The 27272-nt window shown below is 36.8% G+C and overlaps 1 protein-coding gene across 3 annotated transcripts; it reads left to right on the forward strand.

Moving 5' to 3' along the window:
• The first annotated feature begins 271 nt into the window (after positions 1-271).
• kank3 (KN motif and ankyrin repeat domains 3) lies at positions 272-25461 on the forward strand. Of its 3 annotated transcripts, none has more exons than XM_051117267.1 (11): positions 272-508; positions 14526-14607; positions 14680-16314; positions 19405-19513; positions 19815-20039; positions 20270-20360; positions 20492-20711; positions 21095-21237; positions 22302-22502; positions 22791-22889; positions 23434-25460. In XM_051117267.1, exons 2-11 carry the CDS (start codon positions 14571-14573, stop codon positions 23494-23496), a joined length of 2823 nt encoding a protein of 940 aa, XP_050973224.1. In that variant the 5' UTR covers positions 272-508; positions 14526-14570; the 3' UTR covers positions 23497-25460. The 3 variants fall into 3 exon arrangements, with proteins under 3 accessions (XP_050973224.1, XP_050973226.1, XP_050973227.1); XM_051117269.1 differs by lacking the exon at positions 272-508 and adding an exon at positions 8696-8859 and having other exon boundaries at positions 23434-25461; XM_051117270.1 differs by lacking the exon at positions 272-508 and adding an exon at positions 8727-8855 and having other exon boundaries at positions 23434-25461.
• Positions 25462-27272: the final 1811 nt, after the last annotated feature.

A 27272-nucleotide genomic window follows, 5' to 3' on the forward strand; every position in this document is an offset into this window, starting at 1 on the left:
TTAGACGATCTTTTTTATCAAACTTTTTATCGAAGCCCTTTTTTGTGCACATACATATAGGCTATTACTACCCATCCACAGACTGGGAACAGTTTTGACTGGGCTCCATCTCTCTGATGGAGATGTGAGAATTTGCATGAATAAGAATTGGGTTTCTTGGGGACTTCCCGTCTGGGACATTTAATATTTGCGCCTTACTCAGATAGGTCTAAATGTAGAGCTCTTGAACTTGGAGATTACGACGCAGTTTCATGGGTGGGAAGAAATCAGAACCACCCATTCAAAGCAATGCCAGCAGAAGACCAGCAGAAGACCTGCAGCAGCGCCGCCCATGACTCTGATCCACACAGTTCAACAGATTATTTTAACCGGATCCCGCCACAGACCGTTAATAATTCACTAACTCGGAATGAACGGTAACCGCTGCTCGTCTGACGGCTGAAAATTAATCAGCGCATATCCGGATTATTATAACGCAAAAATCAAAGTAGCAAACGTCACCATAAGGGTAAGACAAAGTTTCATGTCTTCCGAAAAGTGGTTGGACTACCAGTATCGAGAGAGCGCTGTTTCTTCTCAGATTGTTCTGGCTTTGATTATAGTTACAGCTTTACATTTAAGATCGTAACTTTAACAATGATAAAGCTTAAACTGTCACTGCTGTTACTTCGTGTTCAACTATGTTGTATCGCAGTACGCGACACGGGATTTTATGTCTGTCTTTTATGCACGTTTAGGTAACAGTATTATCATTTTATCTATGCAGAATAGCAAAGCTTAATTTAATGCATGGCTTTATATTTAAAAACAAAGACAAGATGCATATTATGTCTCTTATTTATGGTGTGTGTGTGTGTGGTGCAACCTACATGAACCTAACAATGCTTCACTAATAAGGCACAAATTAGTGTTTGCTTGTTTATGAAGCTCAAGTCCTTGGTCTTAGGGGAGAGATAACTATTACATATCTTATATAAACTAAAATTAATTTTAGTTTTTTGTACACAAGTTACCTAAAGTGTTCACTGAGTACAAAAGCTCAGCCATTTGTGCTTGCAAATGTATTGAATTAATTGGAAATGTAGATCAGTAACTACACAAAAACACTGAACTAGCAGACTAGAAGATAACATCTTCAACCTGGTTTTATTTTTTATGTTTATTGTAAAAAATAAATAAATAAATACATACATGCATAAATACATGATTGCAAAAATTAGTAAAAAAAAAAAGTTAGAACTGATACAATGTTAAAAAATAGCAAAAATGTGACATTATATTATTTTACCTCCTGTTTTCTACCATGCATAGGTAAATTATATGTCTTTGTGTTGTACTTAAATTGCAATAAATAAATAAATAAACAAACAAATGAATGCAATATAAGCAAAGGAAGAAAAGCACAAAATATGACATTTCATGACCTTCCCACTAATGAAATCATCCTGATCTACTGATCTCTGCCGACAAAACTACTATTAACAATGCATTATATTGTTGTTGCCCCAAAACAGTTCTGTAGCTTGAAAATTGAACTTGCCTCCGAAACGCTAAAAGAATCACATGCTTCAGGTCTCATGATTCTATTTACAGGCCATTCCCCCGTCTGGGTCGCCCCTCCACCATTTACCCATACCCATCTTCGTATGAAGTGGAGTACATTTGTGTAAAGAATTACCGAAATGCCAAAATGTATGTACAATTGTTTATGCCTGACAAAGTTCAGATTGAAATGGTAGATTAATGATGCGGTGATAAGGATTTGATAGATGCCTTTGTAGCCTCTGTCCATGTCCATGTGATCATATTCATAAAGATATAAATAGTTAAAACTGAATGTAGTTCAGCCTTCTGTTATGGTTCCATCCCAGTCCATACTATAGTTGGCCTTTGCATCTTTGCACTATAAGACCATTAAATGTGATCTAATACATTCTCATCTTTAATCTAATATAGTTAAATAGCGGGACATGATTTGACTCACTTGCTTGACAAAAGTTCTTTGTTCATCTGCTGCTGTGGATAGCGTATAAGTTGTTTACAGACGAATAGAGCCTGCAGTGTTCATGGCAGCATATTCTAGAGACTTTCTCTTTCTCTAAATCACATTATTTGTCGGTATGTGGATAATACTGAATGGACAGACAGAGCCTTTCTGGAAATGTTAAACCAATTAGCACATCACAAAGTTAGTGCCGGAGTGTCTGTATGTTTAAATCAGCATAGAAAATATAAAAATGTTATGCAATTCATTTGTAAAATCTGGCTTTGGTTTTGGTGGATATAAGTTTTTTTGTTGTTGTTGTTTTGTTAGTTTTTTTGTTTTTTTCCTGTTCTTTGGACAGACCATTTACTTTTATGCAGTTGACACTTTTATCCAAAACTGTGACCTTATATAGACAAGAGGAACAGAAGCATTGTATCTGTAATCTACAAGGTTTATTAAACAGCTAGATTACAAAGAAGACAGTCAAGGTTAGTGGTACAGTGGAATTCAATGAAAGTCAGTGAAGGGTTATTAGTTTCTACAGGAAGTTATCTGAATGTTTAGCAGAACAGAAATTATTACATTAACCATTAAAAATAAAGGTCTTTTATGAAAAGTGATTCCATTAAATACAAAGACATAAAAACTCTTTCAAATGAGTTTGAACAATTTTATATTTTGCATGCTTGTGTTTGACAGGGACATAAATACAGCAGTTACCAAAATGGCAGAAATGACTAACATTCTGTAGAGAAGTTTCCCTTGTTGATTCCACACACTCATGTACAAATTAACAAAATTTGTTCATTTAATTAATTTTGTAATTAAATGAACAAATTTTGTTAACAAAAGAAAAATATGTAATTAAATTACAGTTACTTTTGAAAAAATGATTACAAAGGGGGTTACATCTGATTTTTTTTTTTTTTCACACACACACACACACACACACACACACACAGATTTAATTGACTTTTCCAAAACTGCATTGACTGCTCTAAAATGAGACACCAATGTTTCAGGAGTTTAGGACACAGAATAGGACACATGCTTATTCTTAACTGTTTTATTTCCTATTTGGGTTTATGCATATACTTTATTTTTTAAGATTAATTGTTTTTTTTCCAAGGCACTGTTAAATGCCAGTGTTTGCTGTCATAACTATGCAAACATTTGATTTTAAATCCAGTATTATAGCTATTAAACTATTTCTTGTTTTGATTTCAAATCTGTATTTAACCTCAGAATGATCTCAAAGTAAATAAGAGCTGTTAAGTCTGAATTAGTGGTGGCTGTGCTTTAAATTAAATTATTACACAGCTCTGTGGAATGCTTGATTCTGACTGGTCAGTCATGGCATTCCAAGGTGTGTTATTCCCCGATAACAACTGGTAAAAGCTAATAACATACATTCACCCAGGCAACTTAAGTCGGCGCTATACACGTGTTTTTCTTGGTGGAAGCTTTGCATTTGGTTAGCTAATAGAGTATTAAAACTCAGTTCAATATTATGTGTACAATTTCTTAATTCTGTCATCTTGCCACTAGCAACTGATTTCTTCATGGAAGCTTTGTGTTCGAATATTTCAGCTCAGATCAGTGTTTTGTGTCTAATTATTTACTTTTGTGGCAAGCAGCTGTGTAATAAGTGGGATAATGTACATCCAGCCAGTTGTTATTGCAAAATAAAGATGTATATTATCCCTTACTTATTATAATCTTAATTCAAGTGATAAAGTCTGACAGTAATCAGTGTTGAGTGCTACAGTAAGGTTAACTCTGCCTGGTTTAAATGTTTCAAAATGATTAACAGTTTAAAATATTAGAAATTTAGAAAAGTAATCAAAAGTTACTTTAATGAAGTAATTGAAAAGTTACACAAGTTACACTCATTATATTTTAAATAGAGTAACTTGTAATCTGTAACCTATTACATTTACAAAGTAACCTTCCCAACACTGTGGACTGATACGGTGCCCAGATTTTGAACTTTCAAAATAGTTTAAATACGGCTTCAAACGATCCCAAATGTGGTTGTAAACAATCCCAGCCGAGAAAGAAGGGTCTTATCTAGCGAAACGACCAGTTATTTTCATAAAAATAGTACAATTTATATACTTTTTAATGCCAAACACTCGTCTTGTCTTACTCTGCTATGAACCGGAAAAAAAACAGTCCAGGCAGTTAGTGTATGTCGAAAAACTCCCATCTCATGTTCTCCCTCAATTTCAAAATTGCCCTATATCACTGTTTTACCTTTGCATGTTCACTTTGCAAAGACTGTGTCTGTACTTCTGCAGCGATGTAGGATGATTTTGAAATGATTTTTGAAGTTAAGGGAGAAAATGCAATCAGAGTTTTTCGACATACACTAACTGTCTTGAGCCAGAATACACAGAGTTCAGGGAGAGAAAGACAAGACGAGCGTTTGAGATTAAAAAGTATTTAAATGTTATTTTTTTTTAATGAAAATAACCGATCGTTTCGCTAGATAAGACCCTTCTTCCTCAGCTGGGATCATTTACAACCGCATTTGGGATCTTTTGTAGCCGCATTTAAACTGCATTTTGGAAGTTCAAAATCGGGGCACCATATCAGTCCATTATATGGAGAAAAATGCTGACATGTTTTCCTCAAAAAACATAATTTCTTTACGACTGACGAAAGAAAGACATGAACATCTTGGATGACAAGGGGGTGAGTACATTATATGTGAATCTTTGTTGTGGAATTGAATTTCCCCTTTAAGTTTAGGTATGGCGTAGGGTTAAGGGATCTAGAATATGGTCATGCAAAATACGGCATTAATATGTGCTTTATAAATACTAATAAACAGCCAATATGCTAGTAATATGTGTGCTAATACATTAATAGTAAGAATTATTCCCTAAATTGTTACCCAACCTTTCTGTCTCACACCACTTGTCACTTCAGATGATCTGCGAAGAAGAAACATACTGTCATGATAGAGCTGACTTTGACAGGATCAGGTTGATAATCGAAAATAGACTCTTATGAGACCAACCTTCTGCTTGACAAAGCCAGAGACCCCAGAATACATACAGACACACACACACACAGCTGAACAAGTGCTGGATAAAGAACAGAACATACTGTTTATTATTCACAGAGCTCAGTTTGATTGGTTTGTCATGTGGAACATGAACACATAAAAATGTATACAAAGTATCAAAGCAATTGATATGTGTATGATTTACTTAATAAGCGCATATGGAGAATAGATTGTAGACTAATACAGACCAGCCTCATGCTTTGTGGGCTCTTGAGAGCGTAGACAAATAAGTAAGTCTGGCCTTTTATGAAAATGATAACACTTCTCAACAAGCTGCGTCATTTGTGGTATTATTAATGTCTGTAGCACACACTTTCATACTCATAACTTAATGTTTGAGTATGAGCAGTACTAACAGTAATGCTTGCCCAAGAAAGCACCCACTAAATAATGAGTCTGCCAGCGTTTGCTACTGGCCTGTTTATACTCCACTAAAATGTGATCAGCTGTTCTTCACAGGAAGAGTCCATTTTCTGAAGAAGCTTTTAGAAACAATGGGAGGATGTTGCTGTTGTTCACTTAACTGTGTCACAGCAGCTGGCCTCCTTCGGGCTTTTTAACAGTGTTTTACATGTACTAAAATATTACAGACATAATAAAATAATGCTTTTGACAAATCTAATTCAAATGACTTACACTCACATGAGTTTATATAAAAAAAGTCATTACAAGTGGCTTAAAAAAGCAGTTTTGTTTTTTATAACGGAGGTCCACCTTCATGGTGGTAGAACATGTGGAGATCATGTTTACTTTGTTTTGGTAACCCCCTTATAAATGGAAACCTAAAATTTAAAAATTGCAAATTCTTGTTGGAAAAGAAATAAATGTAAGGCATTAACCATATTGCATTTAGATTTGCTCTCACTATATGTTTATGTATTGTTTAGTCACCGGTGATCCACTGAAGTCTTGTTAAGAGTGAGTTCTGTGCTCTCGCAAATTCTCTCTATTACAAATATAGATAAGAGAGAGGTTCACTGCAGTCTAGGCAGCTTTATTGATTATAAGGTAAGTTTTTGTAAGCTTGAGCTGAACTGAAGTCACTGACCGTTTTAGGGACAGGGACGAAAGTTCCTGGTTTGTTTTGTCTGTGCTCCCCACACACGTTTTTTTTTTTTTTTTTTTGGCAACACTTTACCATAAGGTTCATTAGTTAACATTACTTAGTTAAAATGAACTAAGAATGAACAATACTTCTACAGCATTTATTAACATTAATGTTAATTTCACCATTCACTAATGCATTATTAAAATAAGTTGTGTTTGTTAACATTAGTTAATGCACTGTGAACTAACATGAACAAACAATGAACGACTATATTTTTATTAGCTAACATTAACAAAGATTAATAAATAGTGCAATAAATGTATTGTTCATTATTAGTTCATGTTAGTTAATATATTAACTCATTTTAGCAGATGACACCTTATTGTAAAGTGTTATCATTTTTTGTTCTGTTCTATTAATTAACATTAAGGGCAATAACCAACAATAATACTTTTTGTCATATAATTACAGTTCTACCCTTGAAATTGCCTACCTTGTGCAAATGTATATAGTCCTACTTTATATAGGTTGAGATAAATTACATTAATCTCATTATGCAATTATTGCATGTCAGCTTTAAGCAGCAGTCTGTGTAAATAAACATGCCATGTCAGATGCAGCTTCTGGGCCACCCTTGCTGTGTCAAGATGACTTAAGGCAATGTTGATTAAGTTTAAAGGAGAAGTCCACTTCCAGAACAACAATTCACAAATAATTTACTCACCCCCTTGTCATCCAAGATGTTCATGTCTTTCTGTCTTCAGTCGTGAAGAAATTATGTTTTTTGAGGAAAACATTTCAGCATTTTTCTCCATATAATGAACTTCATTGGTGCCCTGATTTTGAACTTCCAAAATGTAGTTTAAATGCAGCTTCAAAGGCTCTAAACGATCCCAGCCGAGGAAGAAGGGTCTTATCTAGTGAAACGAATGGTAATTTTTTTCAGAAAATACAATTTTGTAAACTTTTTAAGCACAAAAGCTTGTGTAGCACAGGCTCTGGGATGTGCGTTCACGATGCTACGTACTATTGAATCACGTGGAAAGGTCACGCAGAACTACAGACCCAGTGTTTACAAAGCGAATGTGCAAAGACTAAGAAAGTGCAAGTAAGTTTGTAAATGCTGTTTACAAACAAAAAGGTACAACGATGTCCTCCTCTCAAGGTGTAGGAGAAAATAAGATGGAGTTTTTCGCAATACTCAGTACACAGACGATGAACTTACACGTGATTTGTAGTAGTGATGGGAAGTTTAGATCAATTTACCGACTCGGACCTTTAAGTCTCGTTCACCAAAAAAAAAAGTCATTTCGTTCATTTTAGCAAAATATAAATAAAATACTACTTACACAAACGTTGATCACACTACAAAACTATAATGCTATAAGAAAAAGATTAATTCATTGTTTACCTGGGTCTTTAGTCTATGATTAGCTCACCTCACCTCTTATCTGACAAGTTTTCGGGTTTGAGTCGTTCGTTCATCACGTGACAGCACCATAAGATGAACGAACGACTCGAAAAACCCGAAGACTCGAAACAGGTGAACTAATTCCAGTACAGAACCTAATAGGATGTTGCGCATGCGCGACTGAATGAATCACTCCCCGAGACTACTCATTCTTCATGAGTCACTTTAAAGATTATTTTAAAATGAAAGAATCATTCAGGAACATCCCATTACTAATTCGTAGCATCGTGAACGTGCATCCCAGAGCCTGTGCTACACAAACTTTTGTGCCTAAAAAGTATACAAATTTTTATTTTTCTAAAAAAAATGACTGATCATTTCACTAGATAAGACTCTTCTTCCTCGTCTGGGATCGTTTAGAGCCTTTGAAGCTGCATTTAAACTACATTTTGGAAGTTCAAAATCGGGGCACCAATGAAGTCCATTATATGGAGAAAAATGGAAGTTCTGGAAGTGCAGTTCTCCTTTAACATTTTATTCTTAACCGCCTGAGCCTAAAACATTCTGATTTACTGAATTAATTTAATAAATAATATAAGTAAGTATTTGACATAAGAGACAGCATGCACTTAATTATTGGAAGTAATAAGTTCATTTAAAAATGGATCTTTCAGCCTGTAAACAATGCCCCTGTAAACAATACCAGAGAGCAAATATTGTTAATTATTGGAAAAGTACATTTTTAATCCAGCCAGCAAGTGCCTAAAATAAAACTTGTATATATATTTGGGTGCCATATATTTAATAAAAAAGTGACTAGATTTATTGTAGCAACAACTGTGATGTAAAAATGGCTTGTGAACACTTTCAGTTTGTGAATCTAGTGTGCATTGACCTCTGGAAGCATATTTTCTGCAGCATCTAGAACTTTTGTATCCTGAATAACGATCTGATGTCACTGGAGATGTTGTTTTTAGAGCGTGTGTATGCGCTTCATTTCCTTGTTTATTTTTCTTTGCCTGGTCCTTGAGGAAACAGCTTTTGCTGCATTGATCAAATGTCTAGCACTCAGTGTCCTGAAAGACAATGGCTGCTGTTCCGGGAGACCCTGGGGCCTTATCAGACCCACTTCCCTTCAGGAAAGAGCAGCTGTGTTGCTGCGCTGACTGTGACACTAGGAAAAACAGTGCAACGTACTGTAGTTTAAAATAACAGTTTGCCCAAAAATGAAAATTCTGTCATTACTCGCACTCAAACACCATGAAGACAAAAACCACAATGAAAGTAATTCCAAAGAGGACTTCTCTTCTTCTGTTGAACTGAAAAAGAGTTACTTGTATGTAAGTGCTCACGCTCTTCTTTTTTCAGAAGATATTGGTAAATATTTTTACTATTTATAACAACTATTTTCTATTTGAATATATTTTAAAATGTAATTTATTCCTGTGATTTCAAAGCTGAATTTCTAGCATCATTACTCCAGTCACATGATCCTGCAGAAATCATTCTTTTATTCTGATTTGCTGCTCAAAAACATTTATTATTATTTTTATTATTATGCTGAAAACAGCTGAGTAGAATTTCTTCAGGTTTCTTTGATAAATAGAAAGTTTAGAAAAACAGCATTTATCTGAAATAGAAATCTTTTGCAACATTGTAAATGTCTTTATCATCACTTTTGATCAATTTAAAGCATCCTTGTTAAATAAAAGTATCAATTTCTATAATTACTGATGCTGAAAATTTAGCTTTGACCACAGGAATAAATTACATTTTAAAATATACTGAAATAGAAAGCAGTTATTTTAAATAGTAAAAACATTTTTTACTGCTTTTGCTGTATTTTGTATCAAATAAATGCAGGCTTGGTGAACAGAAGAGACTTAAAAAAAATAAGAAAAACATTAAAAATCTTTTTGACTGGTAGTGTACATAATTCACTGTTTAACCACCAACAAATTATTGAACTTTGTTTGATAATGTTGCTTTTGGGATCCATAAATCTAGTGCATTTTAGGTGGTCACAAGATGTGAGAAACGATGGCAGCTTTGAATATATGAAAGTGAAAACAAAAGATTTAAGAGCTGTGGTGAAGGGAAAGATTTTCATCAAATAACGCCTTTAATAACGTCTATCTATTTAAATCATATTGCTTCAGAAGATATGGAACACAGTGCACAAGTTGTATAGACTACTTTTATAGTGTTTACTGTAACCACTGGTAACAATATGGTCTCATTTATTGAAAGCTGGGCATTCTGCTCAATATCTATTTTAGTCACTCGGGTTTTGAACAACATGATTTTCTGTAAATGATTATATGTTTTGTTCATTTTTTTGGCAAACTATTCCTTGAAGTCATGTGATCGCACACAAATTCCGGACGGTGCTTTGAGGTTGGCGTCAGAACACTCTGCAAAGCTTTTTTTATGGGAATGCCCCTCTTTTAAGTGAGAAGTGTCCTTGCCCAGCCTGCAGAGTTCACATAACATATAATGTGAATAGAGACCTCCTGCTTCCTCTGCAGGAAAATGGGAGGGAGTGCTATGAGGTCACTTTCAAAACATGACTCCCATTCAGACAACGCCACAGTGGAAGATTTGTTTCGAGTTATTTGCCTGCTGTGAGAAGTCACTGTTCCCATGTTCAAAGTGGTAAATGAAATTCACAAAGCTCTTACTTTAATGAACCAGAACTGAATGAAAGGTGCAGGGTTTGAACACTGATTTCTTTTGATTTAACTTGACAAGCTCTGAAATAGATGATATACAGTAACAGTCAAACATTTAGACTCACTTTATTGAATTTATGCTGTTTATCTTCTTAAAAATCAAAAGGATTTTAACTTGACATAAAATTTGCCTGTACGTATGAATGCATACACAAAACTTTACAAAAGTAAAGGGTGTTTATTGTTCAAAATGCATCCCAGGATGCACATCATGAATTTCAGTTTCCAGAGCTGGAATCTAGACAAAGGGTGGCGATTTTGGAGAAGTTTAAATATACAATATTTTTTATTTGTTTGGCCTTTTCAATCAAAACATAATCAGCATACTTCCATTTGTGTTATTTTGTAGTTTTGATGAGGTTACTTTTAGAACATGGACTAAATGTGGAAAACCGCAATGATAAAGAATTAGTAGGTGTGTCCAAACTATCGTCTTGATGCGTAAACGTTCATTTTTTAGTCAAATGGTGGACATGCTTTTGTTTTTCTGAGCCTGACATGTTTGTAGCATGCTGGTTAAGAGGCACAGGAGGTAGACAGGAATGTGTTTTTCCTCTGTTGCCTTGTAATTAGGCTTTTACCAGCAGGCAAACACAGTGATACGTCTCAGCTCACAGCTGGAAGGACGGGGAAGTCCTGCAAGCCGCAAATCAAGACAGCACGCTTTGACTTGACAGGCTAGACCGTAGTCGCAGAGACTGGAAACCTGGTCAGCTGCATGAATATGCTGCATTGCTCCAGACGCAGTCAGTCTGTCCAGTGCTAAACATATTGAAGCATTTGGGTTCAGTCTCCACGTGGTACCATTACTTTGCTCAGTCAGTGGAAAAAACAGCTTTGGCCTGTTAAATGCGATCAAACGGTATGCAGTATGTTTTTAATTAGACACAGTCTTCGCCAACACTACTTCAACCAGTGTAGTGCTTCTGTTTTTTTCCTTGGCCCAACAGTCTTCTCATTATATCCTGCAATCGAGCTGTTTGCCACCCTTGTGGAGCCTTTGTGCTGGAGTGACATGTCCGAGCCTGGTCACATTAGCGCTGTGTGAAATAGGAAGTGTCTGGTGGAATGTGCCTAGGGCTCTGTGAAAACAGTTATGTGCAACATGCTTCCCCTCCTCACTGAGGGTGTGTGTGTCTGTTTTAACTATATTTCCATGACCTGCTCTGTCCACTGGTATTAAAATTTAGCATAATAAAGAATGTGCAGTATATGCAGCATTCATAAAATGTGTTTTATATTCAAATCTATCACTGAATGTACCATAACATCTCTATACAAAAATTACTGTAATGCTGCCATAATACAGTGATAATATTAGATGATAACTTTGTGAAGTGGGCTTCAAAAGTCAGAGCAGTTTTAAGTTTTAAGATTTGAATGGTCACTGATCCAACATTTAATCTGAGACACTGATCAAGGCGAACTCCTTTCTGCAAAAGGCCATTCGCAAAATATTCACTTCCACAAGTTTTTTCAGTGCATGCCTGTTCATGTGAGGGTAGATGTTTTTTGTGGTACAGTTGGTCCTGAAAGCACTGCGGTCAGGGTTACCAGGTTTTCACAACAAAACCCGCCCCTTTCCTATTTAAAACTAGCCCGAAACTAGCTTAGTCATGTTTCGGAGGGGGTAAAAACCGCGGTAAAATGCATGTTTTTTGTGACAGCCCGTGGCAACAGTGTTACAAAAAGTAGCCCAATTCTGTGGGAAAACTGCAGACTTGGCAACATTGACATAAGTGTTGTAAAGGAAGGACGCTGTGCATCAGAGCTACGTGGAAGTGGATGATATTTTGCGAATAAAAACGTAAAGTTTATTTCATGCCCAAAAATATCATAGTGCTTTAAGTGTTGCTGTCATTAAAGAGAAAGAATGACATACTAAATATTACAACATTCTTAAATTCATGTCAGTTTTTCAAGCTAACTTTTCACTTAAATAGTTACAAATAATATAATTTGGTCCCTGATATTTAGACCCTACTTAATGCTATGGCACTGTATTGTTATTACCTGTCACGGTTGTGTGGCAGGCAGGCAGATGACGATTGGAGAATGAAGTTTTAAACAATATGATTTTTATATTAAGGCAGACAGGGAGTACACACAACTAATAACGACTGAGAACGGACAAACAAAGACTGAACAGACTGGGGTTTAAATACGTGGACAAATGAGAGCAAATCAATGACAGGTGCAAGGTAATTAATCAAAAACCATAGAAACACATGAGGAACAGAAACAGGAAGCAGGAGAACAGGGAAAATGGAACCAAAACACAAACACGTGACATTACTCCCCCAACTGGGGAGTGAGGGCGGGCGCCCTGGAGGCTGGTGCAGGACACACAGAGGGCGGAGACAAGGAAGGCCTCTAGGGTGGATCAGGGAGTTCGGGAGGCTATTGCGGATCAGGGAGCTCAGAGGGCCATGGCGGTGCAGACAGTTCAGGAGGCCATGGCAGGTCAGGGAGCTCGGGCGGCCATGGTGGAGCAGACAGTTCAAGGAGCCATGGCGGATCAGGTAGTCCAGGAAGCCATGGCAGAGCAGGTAGTTCAAGAGGCCATGACGGAGCCGCTATGGCCACAGGCATAGGGTTCTATAGGCCCATAAGAGTTCAAGAGGAGTGGGCTCTGGCGGGCGCTGGCACTGGAGGGCTGGATGGGACCAGGGGAGACGTAGGAGATGCAGGAGGGCTGGACGGGACCAGTGGAGATGTAGGAAATGAAGGAGGGAGAACAGGGGCAGAGAACTCCAAAGGGAGAGACATATCCATAATGTTAATTTGGCTTGCCACATGAGAGGCCAGCGAGCAGCCGGCGGTTCTGGGCTGAGGACGCTGATGGAGCTTTGGAGAATGCGGGGGTGTTTGGGGCTGGGCAGGCGGTCCGAGCCGTTGGTGCGGTATGTGGGGGTTCCTGGCAAAGAGTGAGCTGGCATGACGCAACGTGTTCCAGAGGGGGCTGGACGACGAGACTTACAATCTTATAAGCTTATAAGTGCCCTTTAAACTTAAGCGCCCTTTATTTCTTCGACTTCAAAATTAGAACAGTTTAAATAAAGGACGAGATTAATCAGTTCGATCAGGGGATACTCACACATGGGAAGATCGCAACGGATAGTCTCGTTGTCCAGCCCCAGCTGCTAGATCAGCGTCGTGCCAGCTCAGCTGGTTTGCAAGCTCAAGGAATTCCTCCACATACCGCTCCAACCTCCGACCACCTTGCTGCAGACCCCAAAGCGCATCCTCAGCCTCTGTCATTTTTAATGGGTCCGTTCTTCTGTCACGGCTGTAGCAGGCAGGCAGATGACGATCAGAGAATTAAGTTTTAAACAATATGATTTTAATAATAACTGAAAACCAGGCTGAGTACACACACAACTAATAATGACTGAGAACAGACAAACAAAGACTGAACAGAATGGTGTTTAAATACCTGGACAAATGAGAGCAAATCAATGACAGGTGCAGGATAATTAATCAAAAACCATAGAAACACATGAGGAACAGAAACAAGAAGCAGGAGAACAGGGGAAATGGAACCAAAACACAAAGAACACGTGACATTACCATATTGATGTACATTATTTACACTGTACTTTAAGGTCCTTTCAAATATGCTATGGTATATTTCTGAGCAAGAAATAAAGAAGTGAAATGGAAGAACAGCAGAGAAAGAGAGAAAACGTGTGATGTAATGCATTTTTTTGTTTATAAAAATGTCTGTGAGCATTAAAACAACACAGGGATCTGCACAAAGACCATCTAATCATTAACAGTCAACCCATTATACTACAAATCAAAGAGATCATGGAGTACAATACAGCATTTGACCTACTTATTATGAAGGGTACAGCTATATTTATGTTTTGATGGCCAATTTTTTTTTCAAATTACCTATTAGGGTTGCTGGAGAGCTAACCACTATTCCCAGATGATTATAAAAACCTCAGACTATGTATGCAGTCTAAAGACAACTATTTTTATGACGTGAGACCAGAGCATGTTTCGACTAGAAACTGTGTCATCCCGGTTGCTATCGTTGCTGTGACCTAGTAAACATACAATGAAACATGCAGCAACACCAATACCTATTAGCCCATGTCAATCATGATAGTCCAGGAACTACCATTGCCTCTTAACAACAGAACAACTCGTAAAACTTTCACAGTGACTACATATTGACCTGTTGTAGAATGGTCCAGAGATGCTTTTAGGTTCAGTTCATTTGTCTGTTGATTTTATGGCATTGAGATGTTGTCTTTTGCTTGCAGGTGTGCTGATTTGTCTTCTGGAGGGGCAGCACAAGGCTCCATAAAATGACCCAATCTGTGCATATAACCTCCAAACTGCCAAGTAAGTAGTTGTTTTCCTACTCTCTCTATATAGCACTGTTTCAGGATGAACACTGCTATGTTTGCATTGCAGATCTTAGTGGCCCTTTTCATTGCTCTACTGGGGAAGAAACAGATCAAGGTGGCTCCTATTCAGTACAGACACCCTACGGATTTCACCTGGACCTTGATTTTCTCAAGTATGTTGAAGAAATAGAGAGTGGACACAGCATTCGTAGGGCTAATGTGAACCCTCGGAGGGGATCCCGGGGTGACCGTGGGTATCAGAGGAATTTGGGTACTGGTGGTCGGAACAGTGGCTGGACCTCCACTGAGTCCCTTTCCTCAACAACCAGCGAGAATGGCCAAACTAACCAACCTTTTCTTCAGAGCCCCATCACATCACCTAGTAAATCACAACCACTTTCCCCATTACCAGTCATCAGTCCCAGTCTGCCTACCTGCTCCAAAGTCCCGCCACCACCTCCACCACGTAATCCTAGGGTAGAGAGAACGCTTCTTGAAACTAGCCTTCGACTGCAACAGGAGCAAAACCAGTTTTCCAATGGATTAGGCTCTAATTTGTCTGACCTTTCCAAAGTGAGTTCCAAAGCCAGCGGATCTATTAGGGACTTCTCTCTAGCTTCTTCCCAGCTTTCTTCAGATGCCCACTTGCTACAGATATCACCTGTTGTTCAGAACCCCATTTCTGGGGTCTGGACCAGAGCAAGTCCTCAGACGTCTGGAAGGAGCACTCCAGCATCCAACTCAGGGACACTGCCTCCTGGGCAGCTTCAGACAGTGCGAGAACAGATGGCCACAGCCCTTAGGCAGCTAAGAGAGATGGAAGAGAGAGTGAAAGGACTACCAGCTCTAGAAAGAGAAGTTGCCATGCTCCGTGCAGAAAAAGGAAAGCTGGCTCATGAACTTCAAAAGAAAACGGACGAACTTGATGCAACACTTAAACTGCAAATCTCCACTCAGACAGCAGTAGGAGCCTCCCAATCAAGATCTCCACCGTCGCCATCACTTTGGAATAAAAAGCCAGAATGCAAAAGTGATCAACAAGAGGTCAAGGAAATAAAGAAACTAGCTGTTATTCCTATAGAAAAAAGATCCATAGCAGTAGGTAGTAACAATCCCATTGAGACTGTGGTTGTCTACAATCGTCAAGCGGTCAAGGATGCAGCTGTCGAAGCTACGATTGATGTTTGTCACGCAGCTATTGAGACTGAAACTAGTGTCATGCATGATGAGGGAATTCAGACGGCAGTGGCTACAGAAGATGTGGCAGTCTGGGTAATAGAATCATTTCTGGGGCTACAAAGTGAGGCAGAACGAGAAATTGATGCCCTGCAACACACTATCAAATTTCAACAGGAGTCAATCCAGGTTCTTGAGACACGATTAACTGAAGTCAACCAAGATCTTGAAGCTTTAAGGGCTCAGGAATCTGAGAGGGCATCCAAGATTATGTTGGACAGAGAGACAATAGCAAAACCAGAGACAGCCAATGCCCAAATGGAAACATGCCCTGAAGTTTGTTCAGTTGGAGTGTTGTTTCCAGATGTGACTGATCCAGAGTATGCTTCAAAAAATGACCAAAGCATTCAAACAGACCCTGTGGAAACTTCAAAGGAAAAAACGGTGGAGCTAGTAAGCATTGGAATCCAGTGGGAATGTCTTACTGATATACAAGACACTGAAGAACAGACAACTTCAGCAGAGGGTAAGCACTGTTATTTTTATAGAGCATGTTTCTAGTCATACTATGCACAATTATTCAATAAAAAAAAAACTCGGTCTGTCTTGGAAGTGCTGCTGTTGTAGGTAATACACATTTTGCCAACCCTCAACACAGTAATAAATGCAGTTCTGTCATGACAACTCTCGGAAGGTTTATCATGGTAACATACATGACAGTGGTAATATGTTTGGTCTTGGCTAAAAAGATCTGCTACACTGCTGCTGTTGCTGGCAAAGCAAGTATCAAGACTTTCTTCTGCCAGTACATCCACAGACATGTTGCAGTGAGCATGTATGAAATACTGCTGCCGCACATATAACATACATGAAATCACCCCATATCAGATCTATACAGGTGGAGCTGGGGAAGGTGGAGGGTATTTGAAGTGCAATACAACTGCTACAGCAGCACTTGCCCAGAATTTAAATGTTAAGCAGCAAGCTCATTGGCTGCTGATGTGAAAAGAACCAATCAGCTGCGCCATCTAGAGTTTCATGACAAAAATTTGCATTTATGCAATATTTTAAAGGGGTTATGACATGGATTTTTGTATTGTTTTAATGTGTTCCTTGAGGTTTACTTATAGTGTTAATAATTTTTTTTTGCACAAAAAAAATCAAATAAAATATGTGGAAAAAATATTTTCAACCCTTATTCTGACTCTCTGTCTGAAACTACTTATTTTTAAGAGGTGGGTCCTTTAAGGCTTCTCAGTAATTGGCCACTGTTATGATTGGCTAACATCAGTGCATTGGAAACAGTATCATTGCCCCCTCGCTATTGCATGTGAGTATTTTAACAACATGATAAAAAAAAAACTGTATAATTTCTAGACAAAACATTATGAAATAATTTACTTACAGTTTGTGATGCAACTGCAGTCAGATCTAGAACTGCTTCATCTTTCATGTTTCTTTGTGAACTTTCCATGGCATTGTGCCTTGATTACAAAACAACATGCTCCGAAGTCTGAACAATCCTCTGACATGATCCAGGATACCATTAAAAATAAACTCTCCACTTGTTCCTTACACTGGTATCCTTCTGATATCTGTACAAAAACGCAAACGAGCTGTTTAAACCAAACATGTCAAAATGAATGTTTTTTTTACTTCATGTGTCAGAAAGTCAACGCGCATCTATATACTGTATCCCGTATAGACAAGATAGCGACACAACACTCGCATTCAACGTAATCAAGTTTCAAGCTGTTAAGCTACTGAACACCAGTGGGCGGGGCCTGTGGTGAGAAGATGACTATTTGTCGATGTGTTGCTCTGGAGGTAGTGTTTATGCAAATGATTGTGCACAGGTGACATCACCTTACACCTCAGATCCAAACGAGCTGTTTTTGGAGCTTGATTAAGTAAATGCTTTGTTTATAATGGAGGAGGATTTTTTAAAGGGGTCATCGGATGCAAAGTTCACTTTTACATGTTGTTTGAACATTAATGTGTGTTGGCAGTGTATGTACAAATCTACCCTATAATGATAAAAATCCATGCAGTGGTTTTAATTAATCTGTAAAAATAATAATATGGAGTTTTTCGAGCCATTCTCAGACACAGACAGAGGCCACACCCACAATAGTTGATTGACATGAGCATCTTACCTTAGACCCGCCCTAAATCGGCTGTAACAGTCGACCTCCATTGTTTCGATGCCGGAGCAGGGATGTAAGTTGGACAAGAATATCTCTGATTGAGTGACTGAGGTGTTGTGTTGCTGGATGTAATAGTGAACATAGTGGTCGTCATTTACTCCCAACATCTGAGCCGCTGAAGATGCAGTGGATTACATTTGTTTGTGAAGGGAATATGCCTCCCGATCTACATAAATGTAAATGTAAATCTACATACATAAACATATATACAGAGGCTTTTGGATTACGATTGTTTTTTTGTTTTTTTTTACATATTTTATTAGGTTTTGCTTTTAGATATACAGTTAGACATTCTAAAAGACTACTTTTTGTCAAAGTTTAGATATTTTTGGTTAGATATCAGGTTGCATTATGATTAAAATCAAACATTAAAATACAAGAAAATTGCTCTCCCCATCTCACATATTCTCAAAATTTGCTCTGTTGCAGTCTTACCAGTTAATTTCTGAGTGTGTGCATGTGTTTGTGAGAGAGACTCTTTTGTATTTTCTCACTTATTTATTTTATTTCGCATATTCTCAAAATTTGCTCTGCTACATTTTTATCAGTTCATTTCTATGTGGGTCTGTGTGTGTTTCTGTGTGTGTGCATGGGTGTCTATTTTGCACTCTTGATATTCTAGAGTGTCACCCCTTGATTGCTGTGCACTTTTTTCTGCACAGCGGCTGATTTGTAGTTGGTACCACCAAAGATTCTCTGAGTTTTGGTATTTTTTGGTATTTCCCATTCATTTCCTATGTCGGTCATTTTTGACCGCGAAGGAGCTAAGTGTGATTTTTTTGTTGTGACCCTTTAACATATCCGAATCATGTCCATGATTTTTTTCTGTGTTCACATAGCTAACGCAACAAAAGTCACCAAGTTTCATCTCATTCCAATGAAGCTACGATTTTTTAAATTTCAAAATATTAATTTTTTCAGTCAAAAATGACCAAAGAAGCCCAGAGGGTTAAAGGAACAATCCCTCAGAATGAGATGATTTTTGCAGAGTTGATTTTGGCAAGGTAAAAAGGGTGTTGTTTTACACAACCACTGAGAATTTTTAACCAAAGTATATTAGAGACTTTTCATTAAGACCCTAAAGAATCAAATCAACTTGTGGAAAATGGGCATCCGATGACCCCTTTAAGCTATGAATTGTGCAGAATGTTTTAATAGTACAAAAACATCTTATATGCCGAAAGATCACAGGAAATTTGATTTCCCATGTCATGACCCCTTTAAAGCTGGTTAGCATTCATGTAATACTGACTACAAGATGATTTAGTCAATTCAGAATAGATAAGCCTAAGTCCAACTGTGCATTTGTTTTGTGTTGACATTAAATCAATCTGCATAAGAGAACCAGATATTTTTAAGGTTATCCATAGGAAAATCCTTTATGAGTGATTTTTTTTTTTGCAAAAAAGCGGCAGGCCCTCTGAAGTCTATTATGAAGAGGAAGGATGGGAGTGGTGCTGGTGCAGCTTCCAGCGGTGGCAAAAAGAGCCTGAAGTTTGTTGGAATTCTAAATGGAGGGTGAGTTGCTAGAGCAGATTCTTAAATAAGGCACAATACAAAATGTCATTACCATAGTAACAGACTGTCGTGGACTGTGTCCCATGGCTTACTGCTTTTTTAAGAATAGTGACAACTGCAATATGATAAAAGACTATTTAACATATGAATTATAATAACGACAACAATAAATAATTATTTTGCCAAGTAACAAATGCATATAATATCGCTGGCTTGCAACATCTTTTTTTTGAAACTGTAAGTATTTATTTTGTTATTATTTATTGGAATATTATTTCAACTTGAGTTTCGATTCTGTAAGGTATGAGTCGACCTCAAGCGAAGAGGAGGAAGAAGAGGATGAAGAGAGTTCCTCTGATGAAAGTGAGGCTGGTGTGTGTTCAGACAGCAGCGTGGAAGAAGGGGCAGCTCTAGAGGATACATCTGATGAAGAGATGAATATAAATGTGGATGAAAGCGACAGTGATGAAAACATGGCAGCTGGGACCGAAGATTTAAAGGACCAGGATGAGGAAGTGAAGGAAAAGTAAGTGAATGTAGATTTTGGTGATGATTGAAATTTCATATTTGATGAGCTTTGAGGTCATCTATATGCTAGCATACATCTATTATTTAGCAGATATGCACGTTTAAATATTTGAGGTCTTTTGCACTTTTGCAGAGCAAGAATGACTCCTCTTGTACAAGAGATATTTATTTTTTTTAGAAATCATGGTTGATGACTATGGTGTATGTATGACGGAGTTTATCTTACAGGTTTGAACTAAGTGCCAAAATGCGTGAGGCTTGCCTGATTTTAAAGAACCACCTTAATGACGGAGCCAAATCAGTGAAGAGTAAAGAAGTGGTGAGAACAAATCACACAAATGGCATTTTATTCCCATTGTAGTTGCTGTACCAAATTAATCATTTCAAATGACATTCCAGTCAAACTTGACTATGAATCATTATGTTGTTTTGTTAACTTGTTCAACGCAGTTGTCCAGCACTCATACCGTTCAGCTGGAGTGGTTCAGAGTGTCCAGTGCAAAGATGGCCCAGCCATCACGTGTGTCAAATTACCTGATGGCTTTCTCAGAGGTCTCCCCCGTCCTGCTGGAGCACATAGTCAACATGACCGATGGCAACGGCAACACTGCTTTACACTACAGCGTCTCCCATTCCAACTTCACCGTGGTGGACCTACTGCTTGGCACAGGTTAATAGAATTTAGCTTTTTGGGACACATCAGAATATCAAGGTAACAAGCAATGTAATTGGATAACCATGGGAAAATGCACTCAGTAACATACTTAATGTTAAGCAAAATAATATTTTGTTGTTGCATTTAGGATGCAACTCACTATATAGTGCATACTACGGTCTTGCATGTTTACATGAGTGAGCAAGTTTTTTGAAATTCACAACAGATGTTACTTATTCACTTGATGCTCTCGAAATGGGGTCAAGCTTTAAAAAAGTCTAAAGTTATACACTATATGCTAATGAGCTGTTCTGAGCTGTCCATCAGTTTGGGACATGGTTACAAAAGCTCAGGAAACTCAGCAATGCATACTGAGTTGTGGATGTGTTCATGTGCAGGCATGTGCAATGTTGATCAGCAGAATAAAGCCGGATATACAGCTGTGATGCTGGCAGCGCTTTCAGCAGTCAAGGAGGAGGACGACATGGCAGTGGTCCAGAAACTCTTCCGTCTGGGCAACGTCAATGCCAAGGCCAGCCAAGTAAGTCACCCAGTTAATTAGATATTCATCTGCGATTATATCTTCTGCTAATTTGAATATGACATTTCAACTCTTAAAGTTTCCTCATTGGCATCAAATGTTCATCCACTGAGTCCTTCCATTGCACAAAACAGTCTTTATAGAGGGAAAAGTGTTCTTGTTAAAATGTTTTGAAAATGTGATTCGTTCAAGAACTGTTCACTGAAAGGTTCTTTGGGGAATCCACAATGCCAGTAAGCTTTATTTTATAGAAATAACTTGTGTAATCTTTTATTTGTAGAATTCATTAAAGAATAAATACGCCACTGTTCAAACGTTTGGGGAAAAAATGTTTTCATTTTTAAAATATTAAACCTTTGATTAAATTGATCAATAAATTGATCAAAAGTAACATTTGTAATGTTACAAACGATTTCTGTTTCAAATAAGTGCTGCTCTTTTGAACTTTACATTTATCAAAGAATGTGGAAGAAACATCACAGTTTACACAAAAATAAAAGCAGCACTGTTTTCAATATTGATCATAATCAGAAATGTTTTATTGAGCTTCAAATCAGCATATTAGAATGATTTCTGAAATATCATGTGACACTGAAGTAATAGTTCTGAAAATTCAATATTAAAATATAAAACCATTTTTAAACTGTAATAATATTTTACAATATAACGATTCTACAAATTTTTTAAGCATAAGAAACTTCTTCAAACACATTTCAAAATTTTACCAACCAGGTTTTTGAACAGTAGTGTACTATTACTAAGATTTTCTGATATTTGCCAAAAAGTCACACCCCAAAATGTATGTATAGTTAAAACATTGAAAGAAAAAGAAAAACTAAGTGGCACTGATTTGAAAGGAAGTTAAGCAATGCAAATCCAATGCAATGAAATTCAGATGCGCTAATTCATACCGTCAGGCTTAGATTTCTAATAACTTCACTGTATTTAAATTGTTGATATGTATATAAATGACTGCATTATTAGGGTGTTTACTAATCAAAGGGTTGATTGCCGTACAGCACGGATCCTCCAGCTGAGTGTGTTTTTGTTTTGTTTGTGGTTAGGCAGGACAGACGGCTTTGATGCTGGCCGTGAGTCACGGGCGACAGGAGATGGTGCGAGCGCTGCTCGACTGCGGTGCTGACGTGAACATCCAGGACGATGAGGGCTCCACTGCTCTGATGTGTGCAAGTGAACACGGTCGGGCTGAGATTGTCTCCTTGCTCCTGGAGCAGCCAGGGTGTGACATTTCAGTTGTGGACAATGTAAGTACATCACAACCACAACCACCTTCATATAACCGTGATGAATATGTACACAACACTGAAATATGTACTGTTTCTGTATAATATATAGCCACAATTAAAATGGCGGTCAGATGGTCAGAAATCCAATGCAGTTGCTTGTTCCATTACAGTAGGAAGTGTATTGTTTTTTGATGACACAGAGAAACCGGTTACACCCTAAATGTTGCTGGACTTGGCCAGTGTTAAATCATCCAGTCTAACAATGCGTTATAAGTAAATCCATGCCCTTTGATTTCTCTCCTCTAGGATGGCAGTAATGCTCTCTCCATTGCTCTGGAGGCGTCCCACAATGATATTGCTGTTCTACTGTACGCCCACATGAACTACTCGAAAACACAGGCAGATGTAAGTCCTCTCACTCTGACCACACATGCAGCCCATTTCTAACTCATTCAGCTAGAACAAGACTTGTTATAGTGGTGTAAGTAAAATAGGATGTTTATTTAGAAAAATGTAGGGAGAGACAGCAGTTTGGCATTGATTTGGGTCATGAAAAGCGAGTGTTATATACTTGTTACATACCAGAATGGAGCCAGATGTGAAAGGGAGTTTGTGGAAAGCATGCCTTAATAGCTGTTTTATCCAATGTATTATGTATTATCCAATAGCCCATGTAGCCTAATTCACATCAGTATAAAAAAAAAGCTTAAGAGGCAGAGCATGTGATTTTCAATGCACTGATTAATTGTTCACAATAAGAACCTATTTTGAGAATTGCTTAACATTTTGATGTTAAAATCTGCTGTGATTCACAAAATGATGGAAAATTTATAATAGTACATCCATAAAAATGTAATTATGTAAATTGTATAATTCTGGAGAGAAGTTAGAATATTAGCATTATATTACAAATTGGTAACAATAACTTTTGTGTTTGTTCTTCGTTCAGGTGCCATCTAAAGCAAACACCCGAAGCCCATCCAGTCCTAAAAAAACATGGCCCTCAGAGTGACATATGGACATATTAACAACAAAATGGATATGAAAACAAGACTAACTAGCTTTACTGGAAGATTAACAAAGTCTGTGTTACAAGTTTATATATATATATATATATTTATATTGTATTCACTGAATATTCATTTTTATGCACATATTTAATGCACTATAATGCAACATTACTATGTAAAATACTTATTATTGTAGGTCAGACCAATCATTTTACTTTTAATCTTCAACAGGTGTATCTACTATAGTAAATTTCATGTAATAAGGAAATAAGGTATTTGGGATAAGCACAGCTCAGCTGTAATGTTATTGTGATTATATGGTTCACAAGCTGAACATTTGTTTTGATTAGCGGTCAGAAAAAGTACAAATCATACATCATCATGAGAATGAGAATAAGACTGAAATATTGCGGCAGATTAAGTTGAATCATTCATATTCACTTAAGAAGCTCAAGCCCTCAGTAACTACTTGTGTATTAAACATACATTGTGGCTTCATAATGCAGGCAACCCGTGACCGCTATAATTACAGCAACAAACACCTACATGAACTCCACCTTTGTTTTCTACTACAGTGATTTATTTTTATCCTCTGATATAATTGGATAAAACTCCAAAAGCCATTATATACAGTCTGTAATGTCTGGATCTGATGGTGGCCCTTCAGCTGAGTGTTTTTTCTTCTTCTTATTTTTGCAATCTGTTATTTGAACTGAAAGGACATTGCCTTGCTTTAGAAAGGAGAAATATTTGCCTTCAGGAGATCTTGACTGATCACAGAAAGGTTGCAGAATAGAACTTAAGAACTGAAATCAGTCAAGAATGGCCGCAAAACATAAACAAAACTAGTGGCATTTGAGAGAAAAAATAGCACTTTTCAGTTGTTACGCTTAAACTCCTGACACTTTGTGGCTGTGAAATGTTAAACATTTCCATAGTTGATGTGATGAACTACACCTGTGTTACCCTGGTAGGACACTTGAGTAAAGACTGTTGTGTGAGATTTATTTTCCATTCATAATTATTTGCTGACCATCAGAGTTTGCTTGGTTTATGAACTGCAAAACACTGATTTCTGAATTCAGCACTTTACAGAAATTAACAAACCAGGTGTTGAATTAAATACCTGTAAACGTTTTAAACTAAACTAGAATGTTTACTGTAGATTTTAAATACAGACAAATCTTTAATTTTGTCCAAAGATGCAGCAGCGGCTCTGCAAACAGGCTAGGAATGTTTCGGTTATCTTCGGTAGCTGATCATTTAAACGTATTTTGACAATTCAATTGTATTATTACTATTATTCCAGGCCTCAAGTATGGTTTTGTATAAGTTTTGGTCTGTCAGTATTTTGTTTATTGTGTATTTTACTTGGGATCTGTATCTTTGTTTAAATGATTGTATCATGCTGTGCAGCTTATGCTATTTCATTTAGCAGTTTTTTAGTATACGATTAAAGAAAAATTGTATGTTGTCATAAAGTTAGCCATTAAGAAAATGCACCTCCCCTACAAAAGTGAATTTTTTCTTATATACTTACATCAGTGTGACCAATATAAAAAGGCTGGATCATATTAAAACGCAAGAAACCTGGCAAATCTTCAGGTCTGCTTGTCTTCAAAACATAACATTTAGTTTTAAAAAACAACACAAAATGACACAGTATATGGCTGACATAAAAGGCCACTTAAGTGTGTTTGAGAGTATACACTTTAATGACTATGCTGCAATGAAGCACACTTTGTAATAATGTCAAACTAATAAAAAATTGTACATTTTTGTGCTTTAAAAGAAGTACTTATTTTGATATGTTGATTAACATACTAAAGCATGTGTAAAGTATGCATATGAAAATGATAGAAGATAGTATGTATATTTGTAAAAATATACACAGTAATAATAATAGTATGTTATACGTTAATACGTTAATAATAATACAATTGTAATTTGCAAGTTTAACATTATGATTGTGTAAGTACAAATAGATGACATAGAAGTTTCAATAAAAATGGCATTAAAGTATATTTTAGTTTACCCTAAATGCTTGTCAGTACATTCAACACTTAGTTTGAAAAAAAGAATAATGAAATTACATATAAAGGTGTACTTAAGTCATACCTAAGCTGATAAAACAACAACAACAAAAAACACTTGTAAGTTTACTAACAAGTAAATAACATACAATTAATTGTCCAAAAACATTACATTTAGTTCAGTTAAAGTATATTATTTCTGTAATAAGTACTCTTTTAAAAAGTTTGCTTAAGTCATATTAAAACACAAGAAATCTTAAGAAATAGTCTAAACAGACTCTCTCTTTGCAAACATAATAAAAGATTCAACCCATCTTCAGCCCAACTAGTCAAAATGCACGTATTTAGTGTCACTGAAGTTGTAAAGTTGCGATACAGCGGTAATAACTGGTTCTGTTGCTTTATAGAAGAAGAGATCAGAACTTAAGAATACGTTTCATGATAAATGCTGTGTCCTCTTGGCATAGCTGAAGTCTTGATGTTGCACCCAAACGTGGCCTTGGATCTGGTGTTAGCTCACGTTCTCAGGCTGGACCACAGTCTATTTCTACTGTACTAAAGACAATCATTACCTTTACCACTAATCTGCACGGTATCATCATCATTACAGTGAATTCACAAAAACTGCATGGCTCTGGATGAGTGTTTAGCCACTTTACAGCGTGGCTCAGTCTTTAAAATGTGCTTTTAAAAAGTCAGCTCTTTACTTTTAGAAGCTGTAAAGATGTTCAAATACACAAAGGAATCTTTCAGAAGACAATGGTGTTTTAACATGCAAACATGAGTTTAATGAACAATGTTGCTTGTGCAAGTTTCTTTCACACTTTAGTCTGATGCCACTGGTGAGACAGTTTATGGCTGACGTTCATAAGCTCAATATCACTGCAAAAAAATTTTATGATGCAACATCTATCAGATTGTAGTGGATTTCCAAAATGCAAAGCAGCACTAAAACTAAAGCATACAGTTACTCATTTCTTTTGTTTCTTATGAAAACAAGCCCATTCACGTTGATAAACTGCATTTGGTGGATACAAAAGAAGGGCAGAAACAGACATGTTTCATGAACAGAATATCTCTGAAGACCTACATATGAAATCATAATCAGAAAAAATCTTTGAATCCATTTATTCATTTCATAAATATGAAATACAAAGCACATACAGTATGAAATAGGAGAATATGGCACTCTTTCAACTCATGTGAGAAAAAAGCACATTGTTTTTATTCAGAGCTAAAATGTGCAATCTGATGCAGTATAATGATATTAATATACCCAAAAAATAAAATGAAATTCTGTTTGTAAAGCAAATCAATAAGATCTTTATAACAGTGTAGAAATACTGGAGTACTACCAACAACATAAGAATGATGTTTACTTAAAATCAGTAAAAAATTTCACAGCAAATATGACAGGAGTACTACAACCTTTAAGGACTAAAGATTTAAAGATTCCCATATAATGTACTCACCCCCTTATCATCCAAGATGTTCATGTCTTTCTTTCTTCAGTCGTAAAGAAATTATGTTTTTGAGGAAAACATTTCAGCATTTTTCTCCATATAATGGACTGATATGGTGCCCTGATTTTGAACTTCCAAAATGCAGTTTAAATGCAGCTTCAAATGATCCCAAATGTGGTTGAAAATGATCCCAGCTGAGGAAGGAGGACCTTATCTAGTGAAACGATCAGTTATTTTAATAAAAATAATATAATTTATATACTTTTTAATGTCATTAATGCT

Source organism: Labeo rohita, chromosome 8 (assembly GCF_022985175.1).
Source record: "Labeo rohita strain BAU-BD-2019 chromosome 8, IGBB_LRoh.1.0, whole genome shotgun sequence".
Classification (NCBI taxonomy): Eukaryota; Metazoa; Chordata; class Actinopteri; order Cypriniformes; family Cyprinidae; genus Labeo; species Labeo rohita.

Excerpts from the sequence above, each read along its gene's own strand:
- kank3 (XM_051117267.1), top strand. The coding sequence starts at position 14,571 with ATGACCCAATCTGTGCATATAACCTCCAAACTGCCAA. Across the intron at positions 14,608-14,679 it reads TATAACCTCCAAACTGCCAA|ATCTTAGTGGCCCTTTTCAT; the intron begins GTAAGTAGTTGT and ends TTTGCATTGCAG. Across the intron at positions 20,712-21,094 it reads GGACCTACTGCTTGGCACAG|GCATGTGCAATGTTGATCAG; the intron begins GTTAATAGAATT and ends GTTCATGTGCAG.